Here is a 26,838-nt window from a genome sequence, read left to right on the forward strand (position 1 = left end):
TGAAGGGAGAAGGGGGGTATTGTAATAGGCCAGTGCCTGGTTGAAGGTCACGTTCGAGCACGTGACCGATCGCCGCCGACCGCCTCTTTTCCTTGTTGATTGTTTACTTTTCTTTCTTTTCTCTTTACGTTTTTAGTAAACTGCAAACGGCCTAGTTAGGTTGAATCAATCTAGCTTTAGCCTTTCACATTACCTATTAAAAGTAGGTAGGTTTCTCTAGAAGCTTAGCGGGGCATTATAGGGAGCATTAGCTAACTAGCGCTATAGGGCACTCTACTAAGAGAACTAGGGTAGTTACCGTTATGGCTAGGGAACTAACTTAGTCGCTTATTAGATAGCTTGATTCTACTGAGAACCTTGATTAGCTTAGTTAAAGTATCCGCCCTACTATTAGCTATAACCACCTTAATGTTAGTAGCCTTAATAGCCACGCTAGTCTTAGCCCTATATAATCTAGAACTAGTGGGATGTCTAATCTAAGGTTGGCGGGGCACCTTAGTAGGGGTATTAACCTCTAGGGGAAAACGAAGGTTGGCCTTAGAAAACTTAGGACTATAACTATTATAGCTAGCTAGCTAACTAGTATTAGTTAGATCTTTAAGGCTACTAGTATTAAGACTATTAGTACCTAGGAACGCGCCGTTAGTTCTAGAGATAGCGGTCTTCGAACGTACGTTTTTCATCGACTTAGCGCTTCTAATTTAAGTAATAGAAATCTAGCTTACTTATAAAATCCGTAAGCGAAATGTCCTCGGAGACTTCGCCGAAATCTTGGGCAAGCGACGTATCTAGATTATCTAAGATCTTAAGGACTTAGTCGTAGACGTTAGACGTTTTAGTAGACTTTAAAAGCCTAAGTATAGTCTAGGTATATTCGCGGGGAGTGCGTCCACTCCGAATATCGCGCTATCTATACCTAGTGGTCTCTAGCTATCGAAGCGCCTTATTATAGCTAGGCTTAAAGCGCTTAGCGATAAGTTTGAACTATCCTTGCTCAAGGTCGGTGCTCTATAGGATATCCTTAGTATCCCTAGTAAGCTTATATATATACCACTTTAAAGCGTCACCTTTTAGGTAAGAGTGGATATTTACGCGGACCACTTCCGCTAACTTCAGGGTGATAAGATCGCGTATTCGATCGATAAACGTTTTAGTATTAGTATAGTAGGATATAAATCCTACTAACTCGACACTATCCTTATCGGGAAGGGATAGGTTAAAGAAACCCACGTCTACTGCCTTCTAGAATATATTAGTTATAGCTAGGTAGCTAGCTTCACTAAGCTTACCTTAGCGGCCTTTAGGACTAGGGGGCCCTCGAAGCTAGGCGGCGAATTAGTCGTTAGTGAGTAGATCACGCAGGAGCGTTATTATTTAGGTAAGTTGAGCTCTCGTGAAACTAATTTTAGGCTTAGCTTATCCTAGGGCAACCGAAGGGGGCGCTATTATAGGGGATTTATAAATTCTAGCTTCCAAAGATAAATTAGGATCGTTTAAGGAACTTAGGACGATATAAGGTAACTAGATAGGCGAGAACTCGTAGGCTATAGAGCGTAAACGTGAATAGTGGACGGCTATTAGGGGGTCGGAGCGAAGTTAGGGGGGTTAGCGTAGGGTAGTGGGAGTGACGGGTCGACTTAGGCTTCGGCTGCTTAACGCTAAGTGCTTAGTCAAACTTTAAGCTTGATGAGCCCTTGGTCTTCCTAGCGGATTAGAGATTGGTAAGAGGAGTGCTTCCTTAGGAGACGGAGGAAGGTTTATAGGCAAGCTTGCCGTTAGTCGGAGAAAACGTTTGACAGCTTAGTTAAGGGTGGATCGGTCGATAGGCTAGTCTAGTGGAAAAGGATCTTCGTGACTCGGAAGCTAAGGGCATAGGTGGTTCTAGCTTAGATACGCGATCCGTCTGATCGTGTCTCGGTCAAATTCGGTAGAATAAGGAAGGCCTCGCGATCGGTAAGTGCCGAATTAATGGGCGAGCTGAATAGCTTGACGAAAACGACTGTCTATCAATCACACAAGCTTTGCAGCGTATCTTCAGAGAGGGAGAGGTTAGGTTGGTTGTTTTGCTGGGATCAGATAGTTGGAGAAGGTGCGACCGATGCGATTGGATCGGTCACGTGATCTAGCTCGGACCGTGATCTAGCTCGGACGCGACGCGCGACCGATGATCAACAGCTTGGCAGAGAGCTCAGCCCAGCTCTTAGAATCCAGGACCGGAGTGCTCTAGGGGGATTCAGGTTGAACGAAACAAATGCACCCAGAAGGAAACCCTTCGGAAAGTCACTAGGACATGCTACCAAGATGGTACGCAGAAAGCTGTGTGGTGGTAAAGATGATCTCATTCTCTAGCCGAGCTAACTGACTAACTAATGGTGGTCACCTGACCAGCTTGGCAACAGAGCCATCCTGATTTAAAAGGCAGACTACATTAATACACCAGTCTAGGGGAAGGTACATTAAGTCATCTACTCATGTATCCCACCTATCCGATTTTAGCCTTGGAATAATGGAGCCTTTTTCGTCATTGAACCCAGGCGACCTTCTACGACGTACTAGTCGCCAAGTCTCTCGAAGATCGACTCTACCAGCCCATCACAGAAGCAACCTCAGCCCTGCAGCGCCATACCGAGGGGTAGTCATGATTGAAATTACCTCACGACAGACTCGAAAGCAGCGCTACTCCCTAGATCATGGGATCGACAGTATTAGCAACGGGGCCAAATTCAGCGTCGAGGGCCCGTGTCAGTTGTACTCGATACCAAGGTGCATGTACAGTGCCACCTGGCGGTCGACTGTCGTGAGACTCGAGCCATGCACTGAGCTTGCGCATATCACCATGTAACTCCCAAATTGGCCGAGTATCAGTACTCCGCTCGTTGAACCCGGCTTCTTTTCGAGATGCTTCGCGGGAATAAAGTTGCATCGTGGCGAACTCTACTGGCTTTGGGTTCGTACCTGGTCGGGACGAGATACAATTTGGCCTGCTCTCGTCAGCTGATCGGGCTGGTCCACATATATCCAAGTTCTGCCGTGCCACTCTTCTGCGGGGTTTGATTTCCTCTAGCATCGACGCTCGTCATCGTTCTCGGCAGATCCACATCCCGGGTATGAACGTGGCTAGCGTCGGTCCAATTTCCACAGGAAGTGACAATTGCGCGCTACGGAGGCGGCGGACGTGCGTATTTGTCGCTCAGATCGTACTTTGGCGGACGCTCGGAAGAAAAACATTGTGGAGTGCATTGCGTTGACTTGGCAGTTGGTGGGTCAACGTATCTTCTGAAGACTGTCATACGATAATCAGCCGACGCCAGGGGGTAATAGACTAGAGACTAAAATTTTTATCAATGGTTAGCGAGGGCTCGGACAATTTCTAGACGATGAGGATGCGATTGGATGGGCGTAATTAAAAATGGATTTCCCCACGAACGGGTTGATAACTTTCATTAAACTCAAACGCCCCTAATGAGATGACCTGGAAAGCAAATTAGTTGACATGAACTGTAAGTGTCGAAAAGAGTACAAGTGATTAGAGTACTGTAGGCTCAGACCGTTCAATTTACAGTAGTACGAAGTCCATCCAATAGACACGGGGTGCACGGCCTTGGGGGCTCGCGACCGGAGACACGAGGCGGACAACGGTGCAGTGATCATCGCTACATAAAGCTCCACGGTTTTGCTTCCCCGGACTTCGACCGGCTACGGCCATTAGCGTGAAAATGCACTTGTTTAGGGGAGTTTAAAGGACGGCGGGTTGGGTGTTATGACGCGGGTCCCAGTTCCGTCACGCAGCGCCAATCACCAAGGCTATAGAACCGAAATTACCAGGGTGCCAGATCACTGCCTAAGATGGCGTTGCCCGTCATTATTATTCGCGCTTGTGCTCTTTTCTCCCAATGCAGCATACACATCGTTAGAGGCCGGCGCGAAGCCACATAGGGTAAGCACAAAGCGGCACGGGAGAGGTAAATCCGAGAAGCGATGAGAGACGGACATTCCGTCGCCTCCCGTTGCCGCATTAAAGATGTCAGCTAAGCCCTACGTAGACAACGCAGCGAGGAGTTTGCAACGTGAGACATGATGATCAACACTGCTGCACAGAGCAATGGAGCATGGAGCATGGAGCACGGAACACGGGAAGAATGGGGCACCAAAAGAGAGATATGTACCATGATTTGCGGTTTCAGATGCCCCTCGTGGACCCCCCCCTTTCAAGACCCGCACTAAAACCCCGGCTCGAAGAGAGGTCGGTACCAGGCCGCATAGGGTAAGTGCTAGAGAGCTAGAGAGCCGGGTGCGATGGAGTCGACCTGTCTTGACCCTATAAGAATTCCAATTGAGATGCGCAGACATATGCAGATTTTCACAGCCCCTCCCCTCCCCCGAAACAGCACAAAACCAGGATCCGTGCTGATCTGGTTTTAGGGCATGTCGATCACGCGGGACGGAACTTCGTACATCAGTGGTTTGTCAGTGGGGAAGTGGGAGGCTAAGATAAGAAGGAAGATGAGAAATTCTGCACTCGGTGCTTTGTATCGGCAGTAGTAAGTACTATGCTAACCATTTTAGAACCCTAGAACCGAGAGGGTCGTCGGGTCGGCTCCAGGCCTGATAGGCGGTGCATGAATTTCTAAGTCACAGGTGGTCCTGTTGACAGGAGCGTTCGTCAGATGCGCGATCTCGCTCCTGCATCGTACGTCATGTACAGGCGTCGGGTACGGGTACGACTCGAAAATAGGTATCTGGGTACGAGTCGGTTGATATATATTACCCACCGGCAACAGAAAGACACAAAGCTCCCGCAAACTCCGCTCGAGTCCCCGCCGGGTTCCAAACTTCCCGGACGGGAAGCACGATCACCTCAGAACTTAGGTTTGTGGTGTTCAGCCTCAGCGGCCATGCCATGTCACCAGCTGCATCGCTCTAGAATAGCGTACCGGCCGTGTTCAAATCCCGAATTCGCTTTCTGGCTGCAGCCAGCGGGTACCTGGTGTCGCCTGCGAAATCGGCGGGATAATTAGGTTGGACAGATCCCGCCCGTCCATGGAACCAGCTGTCTCCAGTCTTATCGCACAATCAACAAGTAACGAGGGCGAAGGCACATAATTTTGGATGCTGCGTAGGCCTAGCAATAAATAGCAGCTGGCAGCACGTGCGGTGCACGGAGCCGCCAAATGTTTCGCCGAACGCCAGTGGATTCGCTGCAGCCGTGGAGAAAAACGCCGTCGAGGGATAGCGTTGCACTTGGTACTTTTAGTGCAGTCCCCAATCGCGGGACACATAGGATTTCTATCGAGGGGTTGCGACACTCGATCTTGATAAGAGGGGAACGAGAGCAAGATCTGGGTTCACCTGGATACCTAGATCCGAGGTACCTTGCGAGATGCTATTTAGGTAGCTAGCTACCTTACCCAAGGTTGACAGGCAGGACTTTTGCCCAGAACCGAATTCCGCGAGAGGAGTTAGGGGGGCCTCCGCAGCGTATGATTGGCGGCGTCGTTTCAAAGGGGAAAACGCGATGCGAGAACCTCCGCAACGAGAACCTTCTCTGTAGATAGTGATGGAATACTGGACGATGAGAGAATAAATATTGGAAAAGAATCGAATCATCATTTTGTCTTCGAAGTATACCTTTGACCCCCCTGTGTGAGAGGGCAAAAAACCCCTCTTAGTTTTTCCCCCAGCCCGATCTCCCGATCTCCACCACCCCCCTGCTCTCTCGCTCTCTCTCACTCTCTCTTCCTCACTAACCTTCCCCTTCTTCCATCCATCTCCCCCTCCCCCAATCCAGACGAACGGCACCGTTCTTCTTGTCTATGACAGGGTGCCTTTCCAAGGATCTGGTTTTGTATTCTTCGGGTGCTTTTTTTTCCTTCTTGTACATCTCCCCCCTTCATCTGTCATCCCGGGGCTCTTTTTCCATCTTTGACCACCTTTCGTTTCTTTCCACTCGCCTGGTTTCGAGTTTTCTGCATTCTATTGGCATCCAGCGTCTCGCTCTTTTAATCGTTGTACCACTATAGTTTACGTTCCCGTCACTTAGAACAGGTACGGTCCCCTTTGCCCCTGGCTGACGCGGTCCCGTTCGTTGCCCTCCCCCCCCGACACGAGAGAAAAAGAACAACGATCAACAAACCCCTTTTTCCCATCCGACTCCACCTTCCATTTCGCGTTGACGCACACGTCTACTTGGATCTTGAAACAATGGCATCGGGCTGACATCTCCCCCGTCTAGCACTCCGTTTCGTTCTTCAATCTGTCTCCTGACGAGTTACCCCCGTCCTTGCCGCGAGTTGCCTTGTCGAGATCCCAGCACCGATCCGGACGCTCGTGAACCTTCTTCCACCATCTGGAGAAAGAGCAACATGGCTGCGTTGGTTCAAACGATTCCGCAACACACTAGCACGGTACCGGTGCTCCAGACGCGTCCTTCCTCCTCCTCGGGCACTTTTGCTTCTTCACCTCAGACCCAGGGCTCCCGCTATCAGAACATGTCGTGGAGCTCCTTCAATGCAGGCAATTCCGGGTCATATCGAACCGGCCAACCTATCGTTGCTCCCTACGCCTTCGCCCCGAACCTGGGTCACCACGCAAGCCCCCAACAACATCGACAGTCGTGGTCCCCTCATCTCCGGCCGGAACACCGCACATTTTCCGCCCCTACTATCCCTCAGGGGCCGATAATGTCTTCCGCTGGGGTTAACCCTCGAGTCGCCTATCCTGCAGCTGGTTCTGTATCGAATACCTCCTCCACCTCTTTCCATTCCCATGTTTCCAAGGACGACAGTGCGATCCCCTCTAGGCAACCGAGGGGTGACCAGCCCATCCGTCCTCTTTCCACCGCCAATCTCCCCTCTCCTCCCATCATGAACAGCTCCTCACCCACAGGTGCTGTCAAGCCCTCCCCTAATCGATATCGCCGTCCTCAACGTGCAGAGGGCATCCGCGCCCAGTCCCCAGCACCGGCCTCGTCATCATCCTTGCCTGCTGAGGACAAGACGAGCGGTGCTATGCCTGTTCGACCTATCCTCCGATCTACGGTTCACAATCGCGTATCGAGCGTGGATGATTCATCTCATGCAGAGAAGGCGGCCCCGGAGCGATATCGTCGACGGAGCTTGGGTAATATGGACCCTGCGTCTATTCCAAGCTTACAGCTTCAGCTCCCCACAGCATCGTCGCCGCCCCAATCGGGCTCCTACGATTTCATTTCGTTCGATTCGAATTCCCGGCCACACTCATCTCACTCCCGTCGGGATAGCTCAGGGAGCAACCACTCCAGACATTCCTCTGCTTCTTCGGTAGGCTCCGCTCTTCAGATGACACAGATTGATGAAAGCTAACTATTGGTAAAATTCAGGCTCGAGCCGGATCTCCGGACTCTAACTCGGTGACTAGCAAGACCGGCAAACCCGACGAGAAGCGAACGAGCAAACCCTCGCCGCTTTCCCAACCTGCATCGACATCTCCCGAATCGCCTACGGCTGGACCTGAAGAAAACCAAACTACACCTTCGTCACCACCATTAGACTCCCCTGCGGCCAAGCGTCTCACCGAGCTGAAAAATGGGGCCCAGCGCCCTGGGAAGTCACGCTTGAGGCGTGCTTTCTCGTTTGGCAGCGCCTCGGAGCTTCTGAAAAATTCCGGAGAGAGCCGCACCGCCAAGCGAGAGGCGATTGCCGCAGAGAAACTTCGCCAGGAGGCTTTGCTGGAAGAATTGGGACCGGAACAGGCCGCCATTGCCAAGCAACAAGAAGAGATGGGCCTGGGTGAGAGCATTTATTCCCACCAAGGCGGCCTCTTCTCTCGATCCACCGATGCTCTGTCGGTATCATCGACGGCGTCCTCTGCGTCCATGATGCTCCGAAAAATGGGCAAAGGCATGAAGAAGGGTGGTCGATCTCTCGTTGGCATGTTCCGTACGAAGTCGGTTGCAAGCATCAGTTCTATCGAGGGAGCAGCCGAGCCGATAGCTGCTCCTCAGATCACCGTTGTAAATGTTGAAAGAGACGATGGCGAAAGTGTCGCGGTCAACCCCGACCCGCAGGAGATGCCGCGTGGTGCCACTGTCTTCCCCAAGGTGGAACATGGATCGGACGTTCGTCGGTCCGCTTCCATTCGTGAAAGAAATGTCTCGGATACTTCCCAATCGCGTAAGAGCATCGTGGGAAGCGACCGAGAACGGGCAGAGATCCTTGCGGCTGTCCGTAAGGGCATTCTGAAGAGTAAGTGCTTTCACCCGAAGCCTGCACGGGTTTCATCCGAGTACTGACATGTCGCCTTAGAAACCCATTCCGACCTGGGTGTTTCCTCGCCTGCCCATACGCTCGCCGCCGGTGACTCGCCGCATTCCAGTGCCCCGACAACGCCCGAAGAATCGGCACGGCCTCGTCCGAACGACCACGTGAAGATTGAGGGCGAAGACTACTTCCTGACCGAAGGCGGACGCTTCAACGGTACGGAAGCGAAGAGTGCTCCAATCACTCCTCACGGTGTTGGGAGGAACATTGCCTTCAGCCCTCGCATCCAATTCCACGACACCTGGCCTCCTGGCGAGTACGATCGCCGTGGAGAGATCGCGACTTGCAACCGCCTGACGCCTCTGCTGGCCCAGCAGATCCGGGAGGAGATTAACAACTTCAAGATGGTCCGTATATGCAGGTCGCGCTATTCGACGTCCGGTGCTAACTTGTCTACAGGAGATGGAGGTCCATGAAAACTCCAAGATCTACACGCACTTCATTTGAGTTTGACCGGGATCTTCCTGCCTGGCTTGCTCGGATTGAGCAAGACTTGCGTCCCTTGTCCATAGATCTGCATAAACTTCGGCGATTGGGGGTGTTTGATGATTTTTCTTCGTGTTGCAGCAAAGGGACGAATCCTGGATTCTTTCAGTCGGGGTTGATCTGTCTTCCGAGCCTCATCAGTTCGACCATCCTGTTCGTGCCGTCTCCGCCTTTCGGTATGGTCCTCTCGTCGGGGGGTATCACGCATAACAAAATAGTGTGGCTTCTCTTGACGCTTGGCGATGCCCCCTGTTCCGACCCGGGGGCTGAAATTCCCTTGCGATTACTACCTTGAAGCGTTGATCTAATGAATTTTCCGTCCTGCTATCTACTGGGCGTCACGGACATCGTTCTTCGAGTCTTTTTTTCTTTCTTTCCTGTCTTTCCCGCATGCATCTGAATCATTGTCATCGAGTATTGGGAGCGTGGGCTACTGGGCTGTTTCATTCATTTTTGTTTTCTAGCACATCATTGTCGACGGTCATGTCTGGGCCCTTTTTCTTTTCATTATCATCCAGCTCGTTGAATGCAACCGAGCGCCTCTGCATCGTGCTCACTCTGGCCAGTCTCATTGTATGTCCTCGGTATTCCATGCCCCCTGTTTCCATCGATAGTTGTGCCCGGGCGGATTTCCAAGCACTGGAGGTTCGCTGCATCTGCGATCTCGGGCCCGCCCTTTTAAGTTGCCGTATGCGCCCGTACGTTTGGAGACCCTACCCAATGGGATTATTGCCGCTGCTGAACAGCTTTGATGATGTATCATCGGTATGCGTGGTCTACGGTTTTGTAATTTTTCTAGAGCCATCATGGATTGGTGGACCGTATGGACAAACCGCCTTGACCTGCGTCCCGAGGTCTTGCGATCAGGACGACATATATTTGCACTGCTAGTTCGACCGAGGTAAATGCCGTACTCAGACAATGTTTGTAGATCAATTGAAAATATACGGGATGCAATTGACATCGAAGATTGACTTGGAAGGTGGTCGGGTCGGGAAGTCTTTCTCTCCTTCACCCGCGGGTTCCCGTCCTCCACGTGCGGCCGTGACATTCCGAATTCCATTCACAGTGTCAATGGGCTATGAATACGGTTGAACGTCGGTTGAATAGTATGGGATGCTCCCACTCTCCCTCTGAGCTTCCCCAGTCTCCCCGTGGGGCACCGGTGAGTGCATTCAGTCCACGCAGTCACTCTGCCTCAGTGCCAGTCTAGGGCATCACGACACCAGGGAATCAAAAAGCACCAAGTCTCCGAGTATGGCGTGGAGACCGAAAGACCACCCGGAGCGACCCCCACGTCGATTCCACCACTGGACAAGGTTTAGCGCGAGCCAAACCCGCACGTCTTCACCAGTCTCCGAAGGCCTCCTAAGCTCAACCCCCACGCCCCGCCGCCAACACTTTCCCCAGCGGTCACAGCCGAAGGGTCGGCCGCCTCTGCTCGATTTCTCCCCGCAAGAATCGCTCGTGCCGACTGCGAGAAAGCACAGACTCGGGATCCGTTTCGGGTTTTTGCTTTCCCCGGTTCTTTTCCCCCACGCTCTCGCGGCCCCGTCCCTGGTTGTCCATTGGCCCGTACCTCCATGCCCTGACGGGTTCCTTGGCCAGCTGACCGAGTTGACCGAGATTTTCTCGACTCCCCGTATTCCCGGTGGGGTAAATCGGGTCCATTCGCCATGCCGAGAAGAGTTGGGGGTCACAATCGGTCCATCCTACCCCCCTCTCTCCAACATGCTTCGGGGTCGTTCATCTTCGGACTGGTCTGATCGACGCCACGCCTCGTCCTCCCACAAAAAGCGTAACGGGTCCTGAGACTTGAAAAGTTTCTTTTCCCCGCGAGGTCCGCCTTGGTCTTTCGTTCTTGTTTTTTTTTTTCTTTTTAGGTCTTTTACACCTTTCCTCCCTGCCCATTCTACCCCTTGCTTGCTTTGGCATTCTCTTTTTGTTGTTGCTTGCGGCTTTTATAGATTGCCCGCGTGGTTGCTGGCTTTCTCCTTCCAACCGTCTTATTTCCCCCAAAGCAACACAAGATGTCTCCCAGACCTTCTGGTGACATCGAGACGGCCGATCTTGACAAGTCTTACGTGGACAATGTCGAGGTCGTTGCCAATGCCGACAAGCCCAACCCGAGGAAGGAAGCACCGGCCTACGTCGCTGGCTTGACGCCGGAGGAGCGTGAGACGGCCGAGAAGGCGCTTGTCCGCAAGATTGATATCCGCCTGTTGCCCATGATCATTATCATGTACATCCTCAACTACCTGGACCGCAACAACATTGTGAGTATCTCTGCATTGGCCCTTTCAACCGGTTGATACTAATTCTCCTTAGGCTTCGGCCCGTTTGGCGGGTCTCGAAGAGGATCTCGGTCTTGTCGGCGACCAGTACCTGGTAGGCCCACCCATAGCATATGTCCTCCATGGAAAGTTACTAACGGATGACAGACCTGCGTTAGCATCTTGTTTGTTGGTTACTTGTTGATGCAAATTCCGTCAAACTTGATGCTCAATAAGTTCGGCAAGCCGGCTCTCTACCTGCCCTTGGCTATGATGGCGTGGGGTGTCATCTCGACTCTCACTGCGGCTGCTCGGAACTACGCTGACCTCGTGGTTATTCGATTCTTCCTCGGTTTCGTCGAGGCTGCCTACTTCGTATGCGTCATCCCGTCCTTTTGGTGATTTTTATCTGACCGTCTACTTCTTATAGCCTGGCTGCTTGTACTTCCTTAGTGCCTGGTATACCCGGAAGGAACTGGGCTTCCGTACCGCTGCCCTCTACTCCGGTTCTTTGCTTTCGGGTGCTTTCTCCGGTTTGATTGCGGCCGGTATCACCGACAACATGGACTACGTCAAGGGTCTCCGTGCCTGGCGCTGGCTGTTCATCATCGAGGGTGCCGTCACAATTGTGATTGCCTTTGCCTCCATCTTCATCCTTCCCAACTTTCCCCGTACCACTAGTTGGCTCACCGAGGAGGAGAGGGAACTTGCTGTGTGGCGTCTGGAGGAGGATATCGGTGAGGATGATTGGGTCGACAGCGAGCAGCAATCCTTCCTATATGGCTGCAAGCTGGCTTTCACTGACATGAAGACCTGGGTTCTGGTAAGAAGTGTTCCTATCGATTGTAGTGTGACATATCGCTAATCTACTCTCTGTTTAGATGCTCATGATCCTGTGCATCGTTTCTTCCGCCTCCGTCACCAACTTCTTCCCGACAGTCGTTGAGACCCTTAACTACAACAAGATCACCACCCTCCTCCTGACTGCTCCGCCCTACTGCTTGGCCGTCATCTGCGCATTTGGCAACGCCTGGCACGCTGATCGCTCCGGAGAGCGCTACTTCCACGTCACTCTGCCTCTGTACGTCTCCGTTGCGGCCTTCATCATCGCTGCCGCCACTACCGGCGTCGCTCCACGCTACGTCTCGATGATGCTGATGGTCCCGTCCTTCTACTCCGGCTACGTCGTCGCTCTGGGCTGGATCTCGAGCACACTGCCTCGTCCCGCCTCCAAGCGTGCTGCCGCTCTGGCCGGCATTAACTGTGTCAGTAATGCTAGCAGTATCTACGCCAGTTACATGTACCCCGACAGCGATGCGCCGCGCTTTGTGCCCGCCATGTCCGTCAACTGCGCCACCGCCTTTATCGCTATCGTCTCTGCTACCGTCCTTCGCTTCATGCTGGTTCGTCTTAACAAGAAGCTCGACCGGGGTGAGGCCCTTAACGGCGGTGTGCCTGGACAGGCTAGCACTCGCGGGTTCCGTTTCCTGGTTTGATCTCACGGAGAGTGCACTTTTGCTATTATTTGACGAAAATTGCTTGTTTTCCTCATCCTTTAGACCTAGATTTACTTCCTTGGCCAGATCATGATCATGATCGTACTTTTGGCTTTGGTTATAGCATTCCTACGACCCCTGGACCACTGGGACTTACGAGCTAAACTTATGTTTAGAAAAGAATTACGATGAACATTGAAATATTCATTTTTCTCAGCGTAGACTGTCTTGAATTTCTGAAATGGCTCCCAGCATACTCATGCGAACCTTTCCCGCTGTGCACTCCACCCAGGCCTCAATCCCTCTCCAAGGCCCACAACCTCCAATGAGCTATCGGTAACATAATTCACCCGCCATCCAACAGAAATACTCGCTCCCTCCTCACTCTGTGCCCATACAGCAACCGCAATCGTGTTGTCTCCATCGTAATTGAGTACACCCGCCGGAACGGGATATACCACCTGGTTCCCGATATGAGGATTATACCGCCCGTACTGGTACCCGTTTACAAATAGTTGCGCTCGGTATGAGGCGGTAGAGCCGGTGGGCGTTGACAGAATGAATGAAATCGAGATGTCACGGTTGGAGGGGAGGTTGAGGGGCACGATGGTTCGGAAGAACCGCACCGTGGCGCCCTGGAAGCTGAGCACCGAGCTACGTGTCCCGTTTACCACCGTCTGTATCCTCGATGCACTGGTCCAGGCCGAGGCGTCAAATCCGGGGAGATGCCATCCAACTCGCTCGCCGTATAACCCATCTTCGTTGTACACGCCGCGCACCGGATCCAGGTTGGACTCGCCGCCTGCTGTGCCGGCGAGACGCCAGTGTGAGAATCCATTCGACGATCCTAGGAGCTTGGAATCGAGAATGCCGCGTGGGTTTAATGCGCCCGTGGTCTCGTCGTGGCCCGTATCGTCGTGTACCACTAGAAGTACGTTGGGCGTTTTTGTGCTCACGGTGACGTTGGAGAAAGATAAGGTGAGGTTGGCTTGTTCCGTTGCCGTATCGCCGAGGTATGAGCCGAGGAAATGGCCATTCAGCCAGGCAGAGAAGCCGCTGTAGAGAATACGAGTTAGGGATGGGCTTGCGGTGAGGCTTGGGATGTACTTACAAGGCAGTTCCACCTTGCACGTTGAGGAAAACTCCGGTTGCAGTGCCGTTGAAGTAACCACGCCAGAGACGGACGCCATTGTGGAAGCCTAAGAAGTATCAGTCAAAATTTCCACAAGTATAAGGTAAACGACTCACCATATTCATCGGCATACAGTACCGGTAGGGATGTAGGAGCCCTCGGATTCAATGTTGTCATATGGTTAGCGTCTGTGAAGTTAGCTTTCATCATGAAATGAGCTTTGTGACTCGAACTTACCGACCCATGCTGGCCCAGTAGCATCATATGATGGGAAACGCTCGGGCAAACTGTCATTCGATTTCCATGACCCAAATGTCGGTAGTGTAATAGACTTCGGCCCAGAGACCAAACTTTTGAGACTGCCATACTCCGTGCGATGGGTCTCCAATGACTTTCCATTCCATGTGATCCGCTTGACGGCCTCTGGGGCGAAGACCTCGAGGGTTGTTGTATCGACGATGTCACCGGTAACATCAAGATTTGAGCCAGACAGCCTGGCATTACGGACGAGGTATGGTCCTTGAACGAGCACTATGGAAGGAGTTAGACCTTATGGCTTTGGGTATCATTGGGGGAAACTCACCACTCTCTTTTTCAGGGACAAATGGATCATTTGTCAATGCAGGAGCCCAGAACTGGTATGCATATGTTCTATCAAGGAGAACGACACGGACATCATCGAGTTCCAGCACACTCATGCCATAGGACTGGGTGAATGATGCCGTCAAGCCGCTTTCATCCTTGATGAATTTCACATTCGAGCACCCTTGGCACTTTTTGGTTGACCCCTGCTTGGCTCCCTTGACGGAGAACTCACCCGACTCACCCGTAGGAACCCAAAGAACCAGCGTAGGGGTATCGTCGAAGACTTCATAAGTCAGGACTTCCGCCGTTGAATACAGTAGAGTCTTTGACCCGAAAGTGAAGTCTGTGACGACGATCTTGGACTGGTGCCCATTGAGACGAATCATTCCACCATATCTTGGAACGGTCAATTCCCCAGCAGACGTATTGATCTTCAAGTGAAACGCCTCATTCGTGGACAGAGAAGTGTTCGAGTGGAAGGTTGCATAGAATCCAGCATTCGTATCCGGGTTTCGCAACTCGTACGCCCTCACGGCCGCGTTATCGGTATACTGCGTGCCATTACCCGCCAAATTCGTCATCGTGAGATCCCTCGCACAACGAGTGAATAGAGCGAGAAGCTTGGTCTCGTAATACTTTGACCCGATCGAACGATCTTCCGAAATGGGAGCAGAGTAGTCATAACTGCTTGCAGTCACGGGCGCAGCAATGGCACCCCAGTTCGTTCCACCAAAGAGCATGTACAAACTCATGGCCGTGACACGCTGACCGATATTCCAGCGATAGAACAAGTTGGCAAAGTCCGCGTCTGTGTTATCGGCACAACCGCCTTCGGGTCCCCCCCACGGGTTGTATGAGCCTCCTTGGAATTCGGGCATGAATTCTGGCAGGGTCGGCTGTGATTCTTGGAAGTAGTCATAGTAGTCCATGACTTGGAATGGGATGTATGCGCCGTTGGTGGAGGTGCACTGACTGAGATCGCATGTCCAGCACTGCATTCTATTGCGTTAGCTTGATGGTTGCATCCTGTATGAAGAGAACTAACCGATGGATAGGAATCAAGACCAGCGACGTCAACATTGCCACCTTCACTAGACCAGTCACTACCCCAGGAGTGCGAGTCCATGTTCGGATCATTGGACGTCAGCGGCACCCTGATACCATTTGCACGAGCGTTGGCCTCGAGAAGCTCCATGTATGCAATCGCCGTCTCATTCGGCACCCTCTCCGAAGCACTGCCAATCCACTGTTCCCCGTATTCATTCTCAATTTGGTAGACTAGGGCGTTCTCACCATTGGTCACTTGGTGCTTGCTGGTAATCGAGGACATCTCAGTGAAATAGGGCTTCCAAGCCGACGTGTAACGTGTGTCATTATTCCGCAGGGACCCGTATTCACCGGTGGTCAACCAGAGGGGGAATCCACCGGCGCTAGCTTCGGCATTGATATACGGTCCTGGACGCACGATGATGTACAGTCCTATTTCCTTGGCTAGTTCGAAGATCGGGGTAATGTCATGGGCACCCGTGGAGAAGTCAACGGTATAATTATTCGGCGCATGATATCCCCAGCTGGAGTAAAAGGAGAACGCGGTGAACCCTGCAGCTTTGATCTTCTCGAGAATGTCACGCCATAGGCCCGGGACCGGGATACGCCAGTAGTGAAACTCGCCAGAGAAGATGAAGATCCTTTGCCCGTTGATCTGGAAGCTGTAGTGATCCCATTGGACGACCTTGTTAAAGCCATCGTCGTGGAGAGGCCATTGAGACACTTCGGTGTCGGCAGTTGCAGAAAGGCTCAGAAAGGAAAGGATTATCCCAAGACCGGCAATTAGCCGTGCGAGGCTCGCCATTTTGAAGCAACTCGGACTTCTGCCGAGGCCTAGAATGCAGGGGGAGCGGCGACGTTGAAGACATTGCGGGCAACAGTATTGAATTTATACCGCATTGTTCAATTCGGCATCGTCCTTCCTTCGGAGTAGCTGCGGAGATTGTCGAGGCACGATGTTCGTTAGCTTGACATTTGCCCAATTGTAGCGATCTCAGCGAAGTGCCGCCAGTGCCAGGGCCTCGCTCCCCCGCGGGGCTGGGTGAATTACGCGCGACAATATTTTTCCTCCATTCAGCGAGCTCGTAGACGCAGCGGGGATATCTTAGTCTAACCTCAGTTGAAACTTAGCCGTTTTAAAGTGTTTGAAGGTCTAAGAAGAGACGGTAGCTAAATGCACCCATGAATGTCCACGGGATGACTCCTTCATGGCTGGGCTACCAAGGATCTCAGATCTCCACGGCAAACAAGGATCTACGGATGCAGGGCCAGTGAAGATGGATAAACATAACTTCGTTTTTCTTGTTCCATATAATGTACATCCCAATCGTGTGATCTAAAGCCACCAGGTACCGGGCTAAACCAAGTACCGGCTAAAGCTATGTCCATGGAGCAAATCTCCGAAAGATCCACTGCGGAGCAAAATCATGACATCCAATGCCCTGGCCCCGTCGGGAAGAAGGACCTCAGTTAGTGCGAGGCCTGTCTTGCAGGGGACCGAGACTCCAGTCAAGAGATTATCAAGGCAGAGCACATCATGCCGCATCTCATTCGTCAAAAGAAAGTGGATATTTTACTATGAAAACTCCAAGACTCCAATTTTTCATGCCGAAACCCAATGTTCCGGACTGCATCACGCGTTTCTATCGAGCACTCCGAACGGGTTATCACCCTTTGCAGTCGGAGAGCTTGAGCTCGTCTTCTGCTCGCTCTTGGTCTGCTTCTTCGCACCCTTCTTCACGGTGGAAAAGCCCTCGTCCGAGCCAGACTGCGACGCATCGGCCTTTGCCTTGTTGGCAGCGGAAGCCCGGGTCCGGATGGGAGAGTCCTGGGTCGTCTGCTCAACAATCTTCTGGACGTGTGCGCGGATAACCTCGTCGTCGGTGGTTTCGCTGTTCTCACCCTCGATGGCAGCCCGTTGAATTGCGCGACTCAGACCCTTAAGGGCATCCACACCGGCCTTCTCAGCGGCCTCCATGTGGGTAGGCTGCTTGAGACCGGGGTCCTTGCGGTTGAGGTAGGAGCGGACAAAGAAGCGCACGAATAGGTAGGTCAAGGGGAGCAGGTAAGAGACGTTGAGCCAGATGGCAAAGGCCTGGCCAGAAGTGTCCATGCAAGTCACCATTTTCTGGGTGTATCCTTCGCGAGGAGCAGTGGCAGCTCCACCCACATTCTCGGCAATACCCTCCGCACCGGCGGCGCGGAAAGCCAGCTTTTTGAGCCATGGCACGACTCCGGCCTCGGCGGTAGCATTGGCCACAGCGGGAACAGCCTGGGCAAGGTGGCGCAGAGCAGAACTTCCAGCCGGGTAGGGAATGGTGTAGTGGACGAAAAGGTAGGCAGCGGCCATGTTCGTGCCGAACACAAATTGAGTGATCTGCATGGATGTCAAGCTGCGCTTGATCAGGTTGGGGACGCGGATGCGCAGAGCAGTGCACGTGTAGTAGGTGTACTAAAAAAGCGTAATTGAGTCAGCTTGATGATGTACTACAATACCAGTAGAAAATAACGTACCATCATGGCGTGAATAGCCGAGTTGACTAGGCAGAAGATCCAAATGGGAGCCGCCATATAACGGATACCGGCCCACATGCACATCATGGCACCGGCGTGGTGGTACGTTTGCAGGGTGGAGCTTTTCTTGCCCTTGGCAAGGATAATAGCCGTGTCAACGACCTCGTAGAACTTGGACAGGTAGAAGATCCAGCCGAAGTAAGCCAGACCCTGGTTCCAGAGACGGCCGACGTCGCTAGGGTCGGGTTGACCGCCAGCCAGCTTGAGCGTGGAGTTGGGAATGGACCACTGGTCAGTCAACGGGCTGTAGGTAGCCGCATTGCCGTAGCCACGGGGTCCGTTGATCTTGCACAGCGAGTCCACCACGCCGACCAGGCCATTAGGCTGGTCGCGGTCCGGCCAGGAGTTACCGAATGCCTGGAGCATGCCGACGAAAGTCCACGCCGAGTAGACGGCCAGGAAAACATTGTGTAGCACCACGAAGACCTTGAAAAGTCGCGAGTTGCTGAAGGCGTAGGGCTTGTAGCCGCGGGCCTTATTGATGCGATTGATCAGGAGCACGGTGAGCGCATAGACGCTGGCGATGGTGATAGGGACCCGCACGTCCAGAGCTTGATTATAGAGGCCATTCGGAATGTTGAAGGGCTGTTTCCACGTCCATCCGGAGACGTGAGGCGCCGGGACGGTCTCGGGGAGCTCGTTGGGAGGAAATTTGAGGAGCGAGGCGGGAGGCAGGGCGATGCGGACGGTGGCCAGACCAAACTGGGAGGGCACGTTGATGTCGAACATGGTGAACCCAGAACCAGAGAGGAATTGGAGACCAACGGATAACCTTGGAACGAGGAGAGAGCTGGAAGGGAAGAGAAAAAAAAGATGGTGTTGCCCAAAGTAGTGCAGAGGGGGATCCACTCAACTGATAAAGACGCCTTATCGCAAGTGGATCCTGCATTTGTTGGGAAAACGGGGACCGAGGTTGATCGCCCTTGCGCCTTGCGGACTGTGTATCATCCAGAGACATGCTATCTACGCCTAGGTAGATATCCGTACCCGTGGTCGATCTGCGTCATACTATATAGGAGCTAGGTCGGTGGAAGAGCACCCGTACCATCGCCCTCACGCGACACCAGCGCACGCGACGCAACTGGGAGTTGAACCCCACGCTTTTTTGGCGTTTTGGCGTGTTTGCCCGAACCGTCAGGCGCCATGAGATGACTCAGCCCGCCCCGTGGTGGCCACTCTCGATAGCCCATGCCTCTGCATCCCTCTGTACGACACTGCATGGATGCGGATGCTCGGAGGTGACGTTCTCGGTCTTCTGTTGGGACCAATGGGCTCATAATGTACGTCGTGCAGTTCCCAACATCTCGGAAAACGCAGCCGATCAGACTAGAAGGTCCGGCCAAGCGGAGGCTCACATGCGGCCGAGGCCTTGGCCTTGTAATGACGGTGATAAGAATGAATATCTGATATCGATCACGTCGATCGTATCGAGCTACTGTACATACGTGCGCTGCACTTGTCTATTCTCAATAACCCCCCACTGGTGCCAGTCCAATTCAAGTTGTACAAACGGTCCCGCTCAGCGGGGTTTAGTGTTGGTCGGCACCGGCGGTGGCGTTGAGGCTGACGACACCGGCGAGGCACTGGCAGCTGGGGCGCGAATTTCCGCCCTCTTGGGGGGCGGCGGAGGCGGCTTCTTACGTTGCGCTTGAGCTTGAACGTCCGGCGCCCTGCTCGGCTCAGATGCGGCAGGTACAGTGGGCGCAACGGGCGCAGCAGATCTCACAGGTGTAACAGGCGACGACGGTGAAGTATAATTGCTTGGCGGTCGGGGAACGCGCTTGTTCGCGTTGGCAGAAAACTTGCGATCTTCCACGAAAGCGTTAACGCGCGACGTCACTCCGCCCAGCTTCTGCTTGCCCATATCGATCTTGTCCGCGTGACGATCGCGGAAGCCGGGAGCCGGGGGGAGGGAGGAATCCGGATTCGTGCTTGTGCGCGGGAACCGATCCGTCGGAGTAGCCGCTGGAGAGGACCCCGAGTCGGTTCGCATTTGCGAGAAGCGGGATTGCAGGTCGTTCATCTTGTTCCTAGCGGTTGATGTATAAGATGACCCATTCTGCTCCTCGATTCCAAGAGCAGGAACAGAGACACCGGCGTTCGAGAGGCGTGATGTAGCTTCCTGGTTGACGTATCCCTGGGACGCCGATGGCGTGGTAACAGAGTATGGGGGAGGCGGGAGAGTACTTGTCGCGGGCGAGTCGTTTCGGGGAGGAACTCGTGGAGGCACCGGAGGCCCCTTGGGCTTCGTACTGGCCGAAGAGCCGGACCTCTGCGAATCGAGGTGTCGCACGGGCGGCGGTGGGAGATTGTTCGTTGACAATCCCGTGGTGTTTACGCGGTAAGGAACCGGAGGCGGCGCCGGTTTCTGAGCTGCCTCCTCCTCCGCTTCGATGGCCTGCTGATGTTGATAGTTTTGATAGTCGATCTGTTCCTGGGATAGCGGAGCTCCCATGCCTCGCCGGTCAGGTGTAGTCTCGTTGGGCAATGCACCAGCGCCATGGTAATTGATGTGCCTCGGCGGTGGTCCAAAAGCAGACGGATCCTTCAATGCTGACAATGGTTGGGAGATATGCTCGGAACGGTCATCGCTCGCATCTTTGCCTTTGCCCATCCATCCAGCCTGAACAGGGTTAGCGGCCGAGCCTTGCAGACGTCAGACTGAGAAGCTCACCACTTGATTGATGCCCTTGAAATCCCCACGCCAGCTCTCCTTCTTGCCATCCTTGCCCTTAGGGTGCCAGCCCTCTTTTAAGCTGAATCCACTCATGATGATATGTGAAGATGATATGTGTCAAGAAGCTTGGGGAGACAGCGCCAGGGACCGACCCCGCTTACTCCGCAGTCACGTGCAAACCTAAATGGAACCGTTTTATGCCTGAAGATAGGGGTGTCAAGAACCGGTCATTTTTGCGAGGAATCTTTATAATACGCCAATTTAGCTTTTCTTTATGGTATCAGTAATTTTAAGCGGCGGATCAAAGATTAACAGCCATGTGGCTGAATGGGGTGTGGTGTGACGTGCAGGAGAGTCTGTTGCCAGTGAAAGAAAGTTCAAGGGCCTCCATTCTACTTCCATTCCAGCGACATTGATGGCGATTTCTCGTGATATTTATAGATATAGTGCTTTTCGAGTGGCTGTTGAACTTTCCTCGATGACTTATTCTCTATTGTGCCAGGCGGCGGTTCCCAAAATTCATCACTCTCCTTCAATTCATCATTCTCAAAGAAACTTGCTACATGCTGTTGGGTCGTAGACAGTAAGATAACTGTTAGGTGAATAATCAGATCGCATTAAAAGTGACAAATTTTAGGTAAGTATGGGATTTATGCAAGGCTTTAATGTGTTCCATTTTGTACCATCTGCTATCTGACAAATGATTGATCTAGATGCGAACTGACCGAGCAATCTTTAAGCTATTAGATGCTGTGTTTGGCTTTCTTCAACAGCCTGCTTTGTGGGGGTCTTTCCCACCGAAAGCAGTATTGCCCCCTCTCTAGTGCAATGCGCCTCGAACGCTCACCCGTTTGCCAAATAGTTTCGCCTTCTTTTGTCCAACCTAGCTCAAAGGGCACACTATAGTCTGGAGGGGTTGGGAGATCCAGCCATATAAGCCGCTTGGGAGCATTGAGATATCGTTCCATGGCTCTGTCGGTTCTTGTTTCTATCCATTCATTCAGAAATTTGCGGAACTTTGACACATCAGAGTCTAGTTCGCGGTGACAGGTCCATTCGATAGTCTGCACCATGTCTATGTTTCTGTCCCAGTGAGGAATGCTCGTAAAATGCATATCGTTTGTGATGATTTCGTATAGTGTGAACACAACACTAGACACGTCGTCTCGACCATCTAGCAGGCATTCTTTTCCGCTAGCGGCCCAATCAAAATCGAAGAGCAGAATCTTGTCTGTTTCGGGGTGGACAAGCAAATTTCGGGGTGAGATATCTTGATGCATGATCCCTAATTCTAGGTTCAAGAAATCCACCAGTTGGGTAAGCTGCTGTAACCATTCAAATCGGAAAGGCCTTTTCGGATCGGCATTTGCTAGCGTTCCACCTGGGATGTACTTTGTTGTGAATCCAATTACTCGAGACTCTACGTCTTCGAGAACAATGCGATCAAACGGTACTATATTGGGATGTGGTGGAAGTTTGCTGAGTAGGTTCATCTCCTTCCAGGACATTTGTATTCTCCGAGGCATACCTAAAGGGTTGAATTTGAATGCGACCCTCTGATCATGATACGATACGAGGTCGACACCTGGTCCAAGCCGATCGAGCTCTTGAAGTTGAGAGAAGTAGATTGTGGGGCAATCTGCGAGTGAATAACAGAGTGAGAAGGGAATATATCCAATAAAGAATGTATCATCCTCTTCCGGATCTGTCGAGATTCCAATAAGAAGCCCGTCATCGTCGACTGTGATTGCACGAACCTCCGGCGAAAGGTAATCTGCAAATTGCGCAAGGATTGAGATCTCAACATCTTCTTGAGGTGGAAAAAGCTTGGCCGTTCCTTTGACTTTGATCAATCGCAGCTGATCCCAATCCCAGACGTTACAGTGTGTTTCGGTTATAGGGTTTTCCCTTGGGCCAAAATAGCTTTGACCCTCTGAAAAGAATCTTTCTTCGGGATTGATCATGACGGAAATATTAATAGAAAGGTTGGTGTAACATTCGTGTGCTGGTGGTGTGTATGAGTCCCTCAATAGTGGCTGTCCTGCGAAGGGGGTTTTATATCTCCAAGGGATCACGTGGGTGCGGTGTAAACAGGCAGACTACGTTCGAATGTTCGAGCACCTAAGCGCTTACTCGAGACATTAGTTGACTTCTCTTAACGCCTATTTGTCATCCAGAAACCTCGAAGCGCCTATTGTATAACATTATCTTGAGAAGTGGAGACTTTGTGAGGTGTAAGCGTGGCCTCAACGCTTTGGTGTTGTTTATTGGCGGTTAACAACAGATTATGAGTGGTTAGGGGCAAGTGCCGCGCGCGATATGATGCTCTATGGGTTGGGGATCGCACTTGACTACGTATACTCATAATAATAGCCCTCTTTCCCCCTCTTTCCCCCTCTCCCGGGGTATTTGTGGTCGGTAATAAATGATAGGTGGTTAAGATGGATTGCCGCGCGCGGTGTGAGTTTCAAAATGTCATAAGCTCAGTTATATATTCTAAATCGAGACTCAAGTGTAATGGAAGTTGCTAAGGCTATACTTAGCATCCCTGAAAAAGAACTATATATATCTAGCACGGGTATGTTCACTTACTTTCTTGCTCGTGCATCTCGACTTTAACATACTTCGTCACTTGAAGTTTTGATTATCTATCTAGAATCAAGCTCTTGATCATTCTACTACATTTTGTGCCTCGGTACTTGTATCATTGTCTATAGACCCGTGATCAACATGGCCGGAATTGCGCCAGGGAGAATAGGAACCGATGTCCGCACCCGACTATTCAATAGGCCCGAGAGCCCTAACAACTGCTTCTGCGGTTGGTATGTCTACTACTCAAATGTCTGTGGCCATGCATTCCAGGAAGTACCGGTCCACTGCGGAGCCAGGACCACGCGATCCGGGAAAAGTGGCTTCTGCTATTCTCCAGCCCCGAAGAACATCGTCGAGGCAGTGAGGATCAACGTCAAGTGCCAGTTCGGTTGATATCCAATATGTCAGTGAGTGGTATACTATTCTGCTTATAATCCATACTGAACCTATTATCTTAGCCCTTGTTCACCTTTCAAAGATCCCCCATCGGATAGCTAAGCTATCTTTTGGTGATGCTGTTGAAGGGATAGTGGTCGAACATCCCACAGAGCCGGTGCAGGTAGCGAAATGATAGGAGGCCTGTCGGAAGCCGGAGCACAGGATGGTCTTATCCTGTTGCATGAACTAGACTAGCCCAGGGGTGACTTAGTGCGTATACAGAAGACGTTCTTACCACTGTGTGGTATAACCAGGCTTCTCTTCCTGTATCTTCTGATGAAATCAGCCACTGGCCTGTATTGATTTATCTCATAGATGGATTCACCTTGTTTCCTAGGTACGTAGCCATCTGTGACCTTGGCCGTAAATAAATTTCGAATAATAGTTTGGCAATGACATCCAAATTCTCTAGCACGGCCATGCTCACACTGCTTTTCGTGTAAATCTAGGGCCACTTGGGGGCTGATATTTCACAGGCCAATGAGCACGTCATTCCTGTCATATAACGTAACAAGAGTACGCAACGCGTAAATATTTGATTGGCTGATTAGCTGGTCAAAGGGGGGAAATAATAGACTCACGAATAGCGCACGCAGCTGCCATCTTGAAGCCGATGTGGAGACTAGCCTGTAGAGAACTTCATCCATCGTACCTCTTCGGATTATTTCAGCATGGGCTATTCGCTCAGGGGTCAATACTACTATCGTTGCTACTCTTCAACTAGTGCTGGTGCACTGAGATGTGGAAAATACGTCGACACCCACCACGCGTTGTCGCACCCGGAACTACTTCACGAATTCGGAAATCATAGGATCCGAGCGAAGAGAAGTCGCACTGCACTCGTTTCTGTTACCATTCGACCCCTTGAAGTGTTCTATGTGCCTTGGCGAAATTCCACACTCTACAGGAAGACCCAGAGGACCCGGAAGAGATATAGATCGCGTCAGTGTTTGTGCCAGATGATGCCGACATAAAGCCTCATCATGCCTGGCAACGTGCACAACAGTTAAGGGAACTCTTCTCGAATGACCCGGTCTGCGCGTGAACCTCCTATCCGTGCGCGACCTCGTCTCTTTCTCTTCCACCGATTCAAATATGACCAATCCTCCGACAAGGACTGGAAAGTTGACGTGTAATCACTTTTGTGAAGTAAGGCCCCATACAGCATCGCTGACATCCTCCGAGTATCATGATCATTTTCTGCACTTCAAAATTACGTCTAATATATATAATAAAACATATAAGTCGTGATTAGAAAACCCTTGAGGCTCATCAATAGTACCACATGGTCGACAATTTGACTAGGCTGTATGGAACTATCGAGAAAATTACGCAGGCAGATAGATACCTGTAGGAACCGGAATCCACCCCGCTTGGAATATCTTCGAGCCTATGATAATCTCAGTCGGCATCAGCCCCCAACGGGATCCAATAAGGTTGCCATTCACCTGCACTGTGTTGGACTAAGCTGAAAGCAGTTTAGGGTGGACAGTGATCTTCGCGGCCCCCAAAACTGCGTGGCCCGAAGCCCCAAGAAAGGTAATTATAGAACGACGATTAAGTAAGAATTTCTTTGAAGAGTAGAATAAAGACATCTAACGCTGCGTGCCAAGACCTAGGAGGTACGGAATAGCAAAAAATAGAGGCTTGACTCGGCGCTTCACGACATGAAATTACGACGTCCGGCGTTTCCATTGACGCCGAGTGCTTTGTGCACCAGCTTCATCCCAGGGCAGTGCAGGTTCCGAGCTGATCCTTCCCCTACTTGGCTCGTCCAATGGCTTGGGGTCATCGAGGCTGTGAGCGCTTGTGTTTTCTACGGGTTTCCCACGGAAGCGGCGCGTTTCCCTTCCCTCCAGCTTGGTATAGTGATAGATAACGACATATCGACACAGCTATCTCGACTGTGAGAGTCCGGTAACCCGGATGCACTGATCACAATTTATTCCCCGCCTCGTTCTTTGTGTCGCCTTTACATCCCTAGCTCTTTGTTTGTCCCTTCGAAGTCTTGCATAAAACCCTCGACACCCAAGCAGTTCCATATTCTAATTTTTCCCCATCATGTCCCCTTTTTGGCTATCATTAAAGCGATGGATAATAGCAGGTAGGCCCTCATATCTCAATACTCATTTATATCACAAGCTCATCATCCTCACCATCTTCAGATATGCAAAGCCGGGCAGAAACAACTGCGAATCCGTCAGAAACGGACATTGCTAGCACCTACCAAGGCCAAGCGGCACAACATTCCTCAGTAACTGATGCTGCAGGGTATGGGCCATCGGAAACCTCAACTTCGGACGTTGAAGCAGAGGGTACACAGACACCAGGAATAGCGGCGTGGAATACAAAAGCAGTGTCAAGTACCAATGAGCCGATAAAAGCGGCTCCAACACCGTCCACCGCCGTTAACAACTATGAGACTTTGGCGTCAACTTCGCCTTCAACTTCTATCCCTGCAACCTCGACCACCAACATCGCAAACAACGAAGCCGGCGCGTTATCCAGTATTTCTGACTCGACCAAGACCAAACTGGCTATTGCATTGCCAATCGCTATCGTCGGTCTCTTGGTTATCTTTGGTGGGATCTTCTTCTACGTCCGCCGAAGACGCCAGCGCAGTGCACCGCCTGCGTACGACGTCGCCGCCAACCAAAGCAAGGTCATTTCAACCTCCGAGCTCATGGTCGTTCCCAAATTTGTGACACCAGAACAGACAACCCGGTATCCTGCACTGGACGTTCCCAATAACCAAATCCAGGATTCGAGACCCGGATCTTGGACCGTTCTATCGCCAGATGATGCAAACACAGAGCCGGGACTTGCGGTTGCCGTTTCTGTAGATCAACGGATGAGTGCGACAGAGCACGACATGCGAGGCATGACTGGAAGTTCCCCTGCAAATGAGAACAGAAGGTCTGCTGTTCGTTCGCCATCCCAGAACCAGCGTGAAGAAGATGCCGTGTCTGTGGTTTCGGATCTGAACGAACGCAGGAGTCATGAGGAGGATTTTGATGATATGTCTTCAGTATCATCATTCAACGATGATAATCCTCGTGGCAACCATAATACCCGCTCCTCAAGGTGATCAATTGGATGGAAAAGATTGGGGCTTGCACAGCGAGGGGAAATGGAGATTTGTCGCTTGTTGCCCTTGGATTTGAGCATCGGCGTTAACTTGGGGATCTAACTGGGCTCTCTGGTGACATGTTACCATAACACACAAATGTTCTCAGGTCTA

General features: G+C 51.7%; 7 protein-coding genes across 7 annotated transcripts; 3 read left to right on the forward strand and 4 right to left on the reverse strand.

The window, feature by feature from the left end:
- Nucleotides 1–6,362: 6,362 nt before the first annotated feature.
- On the forward strand, nt 6,363–8,744 carry N7498_005901 (uncharacterized protein; the record flags this gene model as incomplete). The annotated part of the gene is made up of 4 exons (XM_058452963.1): nt 6,363–7,298; nt 7,358–8,222; nt 8,283–8,644; nt 8,697–8,744. The coding sequence occupies 4 exons, from the start codon at nt 6,363–6,365 to the stop codon at nt 8,742–8,744; spliced, it is 2,211 nt and encodes a 736-aa protein (XP_058309501.1).
- Nucleotides 8,745–10,813: 2,069 nt separating this feature from the next.
- Nucleotides 10,814–12,552, forward strand: N7498_005902 (putative MFS transporter; the record flags this gene model as incomplete). Its single annotated transcript, XM_058452964.1, has 5 exons — nt 10,814–11,059; nt 11,112–11,171; nt 11,225–11,431; nt 11,487–11,879; nt 11,938–12,552. The coding sequence occupies 5 exons, from the start codon at nt 10,814–10,816 to the stop codon at nt 12,550–12,552; spliced, it is 1,521 nt and encodes a 506-aa protein (XP_058309502.1).
- Nucleotides 12,553–12,809: 257 nt separating this feature from the next.
- Nucleotides 12,810–16,121, reverse strand: N7498_005903 (glycoside hydrolase family 35 protein; the record flags this gene model as incomplete). The annotated part of the gene is made up of 6 exons (XM_058452965.1): nt 12,810–13,608; nt 13,664–13,751; nt 13,801–13,872; nt 13,922–14,215; nt 14,268–15,261; nt 15,315–16,121. The coding sequence occupies 6 exons, from the start codon at nt 16,119–16,121 to the stop codon at nt 12,810–12,812; spliced, it is 3,054 nt and encodes a 1,017-aa protein (XP_058309503.1).
- An 828-nt stretch (nt 16,122–16,949) lies between these two features.
- N7498_005904 (elongation of very long chain fatty acids protein) lies at nt 16,950–18,619 on the reverse strand (the record flags this gene model as incomplete). The annotated part of the gene is made up of 2 exons (XM_058452966.1): nt 16,950–17,768; nt 17,831–18,619. The coding sequence occupies 2 exons, from the start codon at nt 18,617–18,619 to the stop codon at nt 16,950–16,952; spliced, it is 1,608 nt and encodes a 535-aa protein (XP_058309504.1).
- A 790-nt stretch (nt 18,620–19,409) lies between these two features.
- N7498_005905 (uncharacterized protein) lies at nt 19,410–20,660 on the reverse strand (the record flags this gene model as incomplete). Its single annotated transcript, XM_058452967.1, has 2 exons — nt 19,410–20,513; nt 20,565–20,660. The coding sequence occupies 2 exons, from the start codon at nt 20,658–20,660 to the stop codon at nt 19,410–19,412; spliced, it is 1,200 nt and encodes a 399-aa protein (XP_058309505.1).
- A 650-nt stretch (nt 20,661–21,310) lies between these two features.
- N7498_005906 (uncharacterized protein) lies at nt 21,311–22,531 on the reverse strand (the record flags this gene model as incomplete). The annotated part of the gene is made up of 1 exon (XM_058452968.1): nt 21,311–22,531. One exon carries the CDS (start codon nt 22,529–22,531, stop codon nt 21,311–21,313), a length of 1,221 nt encoding a protein of 406 aa, XP_058309506.1.
- Nucleotides 22,532–25,764: 3,233 nt separating this feature from the next.
- On the forward strand, nt 25,765–26,685 carry N7498_005907 (uncharacterized protein; the record flags this gene model as incomplete). The annotated part of the gene is made up of 1 exon (XM_058452969.1): nt 25,765–26,685. The coding sequence occupies one exon, from the start codon at nt 25,765–25,767 to the stop codon at nt 26,683–26,685; it is 921 nt and encodes a 306-aa protein (XP_058309507.1).
- Nucleotides 26,686–26,838: the final 153 nt, after the last annotated feature.

This window comes from Penicillium cinerascens (genome assembly GCF_028974065.1).
Source record: "Penicillium cinerascens strain IBT 15544 chromosome Unknown contig_5_segment0_segment0, whole genome shotgun sequence".
NCBI classification, from domain to species: domain Eukaryota; kingdom Fungi; phylum Ascomycota; class Eurotiomycetes; order Eurotiales; family Aspergillaceae; genus Penicillium; species Penicillium cinerascens.